Source organism: Limulus polyphemus, unplaced genomic scaffold, assembly GCF_000517525.1.
Source record: "Limulus polyphemus unplaced genomic scaffold, Limulus_polyphemus-2.1.2 Scaffold7464, whole genome shotgun sequence".
Classification (NCBI taxonomy): Eukaryota; Metazoa; Arthropoda; class Merostomata; order Xiphosura; family Limulidae; genus Limulus; species Limulus polyphemus.
The window spans coordinates 12,331-15,823 of NW_013673074.1; the positions used below are offsets into that span (position 1 = coordinate 12,331).

At 35.2% G+C, this 3,493-nt stretch overlaps 1 protein-coding gene across 1 annotated transcript in view; it reads right to left on the bottom strand.

Annotated features, from left to right (window-relative positions):
• The window catches only part of LOC106474637, a 37,106-nt gene that overhangs the window by 10,938 nt on the left and 22,675 nt on the right, over positions 1–3,493 (bottom strand). Inside the window, exon 7 of the mRNA XM_013935327.2 lies at positions 1,880–2,041. Within this exon, the coding sequence (XP_013790781.1) occupies positions 1,880–2,041 (162 nt within the window). The remainder of the gene's footprint in view (positions 1–1,879; positions 2,042–3,493) is intronic.

The following is a 3,493-nucleotide window of genomic DNA, read 5'->3' on the forward strand; positions in this document are numbered from 1 at the left end:
TAGTATTATACTGAATGAGACTTAAGCCTAATCACTAACCCGATCGCTCTACACGAATTGAAAACTCACAAACCACTAGTATTATACTGAATGAGACTTAAGCCTAATCACTAACCCGATCGCTCTACACGAATTGAAAACTCACAAACCACTAGTATTATACTGAATGAAACTTAAGCCTAATCACTAACCCGATCGCTCTACACGAATTGAAAACTCACAAACCACTAGTATTATACTGAATGAGACTTAAGCCTAATCACTAACCCGATCGCTCTACACGAATTGAAAACTCACAAACCACTAGTATTATACTGAATGAAACTTAAGCCTAATCACTAACCCGATCGCTCTACACGAATTGAAAACTCACAAACCACTAGTATTATACTGAATGAGACTTAAGCCTAATCACTAACCCGCTCGCTCTACACGAATTGAAAACTCACAAACCACTAGTATTATACTGAATGAGACTTAAGCCTAATCACTAACCCGCTCGCTCTACACGTATAGAGAGTTAAAATCAGTAAGTATTAATTACTCTCTCAAATGCTGCTTTGAAACAAACGAGTTTAATTTATTAAACTTCTATCGACAATTCTCAAATAAATATTTTGTTTGTTTGTATGTAATTAAGCACAAAGCTACACTATAGGCTATCTGTGATCTGCCCACTACGGGTATCGAAACCCGGATTCTAGCATTGTAAGTCCACAGACATACCGCTATGCCACTGGGGGGCAATTTTTTTTTTTTACGAAACGTTTCGATTAAAGACTCCAAAAAGTTCATTACGCAAAAACTCCATTAAAAACTTGAAGAAATTCATTACTGAAGGTTTTGATTAAGGACTTCAAGAAGCTCATTACACAACGTTTCGATTAAAGCCTTCAAAAAATTCATTATTGAAGGTTTCGATTAAAGACTTCAAGAAGCTCATTATACAACGTTTCGATTAAGGACTTCAAGAAGCTCATTACACAACGTTTCGATTAAAGACTTCAAGAAGCTCATTACGCAACGTTTCGATTAAAGACTTCAAGAAGCTCATTATACAACGTTTCGATTAAGGACTTCAGGAAGCTCATTATACAACGTTTCGATTAAGGACTTCAAGAAGCTCATTACACAACGTTTCGATTAAAGCCTTCAAAAAATTCATTATTGAAGGTTTCGATTAAAGACTTCAAGAAGCTCATTATACAACGTTTCGATTAAGGACTTCAAGAAGCTCATTACACAACGTTTCGATTAAAGACATCAAGAAGCTCATTATACAACGTTTCGATTAAGGACTTCAAAAAGCTCATTACACAACGTTTCGACTAAGGACTTCAAGAAGCCCATTACGCAACGTTTCGATTAAAGACTTCCAAGAATCTTGTGCAGTTGCTCGATCTACCCTTAAGATGTGCTACTTATTTTACTTACTAATCATTGATTTATGCAAGATAAACACCGACTTAAGTATAACTGTTATATTTAAGTCGTGAAATCCTTTGTAGTGTAACCTGTAAGGTTTCAAACACTTGCTTCACGTAACGCCTAGGATTTAAAGGCTACAGGGAATCGTTAACTTTAGGCTAAACCGATGCATTTTTCTGGTGCAAAAACGTTACGTTCGATAAAACAAAATTCCGGAAAAAAATTACTATTAAATGCACGATAAAAATTATGATAACGACAGGAAATGCCACTAGAGGGCAAGAATGTACAACTGATAAATCAAAACATTCTTATCAGTATATAAGTCTTTGTTTTATGCTTCTACTTAGACTGGTGATTAAGTTAGCTATTAGCTACTGGGTTAATTTTTTAGTCCTGATCTATGTAGTTAACATACTATGATCATTAGCTTGTGATATGTATTACTAACCTCTTCTAGGGCTTTAATAACAAATTGATTTTCATTTTCATTATCACAGAAGGCGCCACCTGTGTCGTCGAGGGTTTCCTTCAATTGGCAGGTGGCGTTGAACCCTCGACTCAGTCCCGTCAACAAGAAATGAGAATCCTTTTCGTTCGAAAGGTTCACCATCTAAAAGTAGTTGTAAAAAAATAAACTGAAAAACGAACAGCATTTACTTTGTTTTAAAATCCTGTTTAAAATCTATAACGAGAGCCTTCATTTTATTTTTTTTAGTTCGAAAGATAGCTTCAGGAGAAACATTTAGGTACGTTTGTGTGCGAGAAGCTTGGTTTAAAAATAACACGTTAGTGCTAGCAAGAAACCCATAGTTGTAGTTTAAAATTAAATTGAAATTCTAGAGATAATGGTTGAGTAATGGTAGGGTAACTCCAGAGGGAACTGCACATAAAGAAAGTATAACCAAATCAAATACAGTAGAACATCATTAGTTATGAGCAGCACGCGCTTTTGCCATGCCTCTTACAGCGCGTGTGAATATACATTAGAAGAGCCGCTCGTGCACGTAAGCTTTATAACTTTCGATTCGAGAATCGAATCTACTCGATAAAGTCAAATATAGATGTTATGTTGCACATAAATGAGAGTGAATTCATAGCTATATGATTCGGTGGTTTCACAGGACTTCAAGTAAGAACGATCGTGGAAACCTCGTGAAAGATGCAGGGAGCCTGATCCTCAAATAAATACTAACACTTGTGTAAGTCAACACGCAAGACCTGATTTGTTTGTTTGTTTATTTTATCGTAAAGTTGCGTCACAAGTTCTGGTATATTTTGTATATAAAATCTTACAATAATAATAATAAGGGTAGTGTCTAAACTGAGTAGAATATACCAACATCTTTCTTTTCACACTGGCTATCTTACCAACATCTTTCTTTTCACACTGGATATCTTACCAACATCTTTCTTTTCACACTGGATATCTTACCAACATCTTTCTTTTACCACCAGTGTGAAAAGAAAGATATTGGTAAGATATCCAGTGTTAAAAGAAAGATGCTGGTAAGATATCCAGTGTTAAAAGAAAGATGCTGGTAAGATATCCAACTATCTTACCAACATCTTTCTTTTACCATTGGATATCTTACCAATATCTTTCTTTTCACACTGGCTATCTTACCAGCATCTTTCTTTTACCACTGGATATCTTACCAACATCTTTCTTTTCACACTGGCTATCTTACCAATATCTTTCTTTTACCACTGGCTATCTTACCAACATCTTTCTTTTACCATTGGATATCTTACCAACACCTTTCTTTTCACACTGGATATCTTACCAATATCTTTCTTTTCTACACTGGCTATCTTACCAACATCTTTCTTTTACCATTGGATATCTTACCAGCATCTTTCTTTTACCACTGGATATCTTACCAACATCTTTCTTTTACCATTGGATATCTTACCAATATCTTTCTTTTCACACTGGCTATCTTACCAACATCTTTCTTTTACCATTGGATATCTTACCAGCATCTTTCTTTTACCACTGGATATCTTACCAATATCTTTCTTTTCACACTGGCTATCTTACCAACATCTTTCTTTTACCATT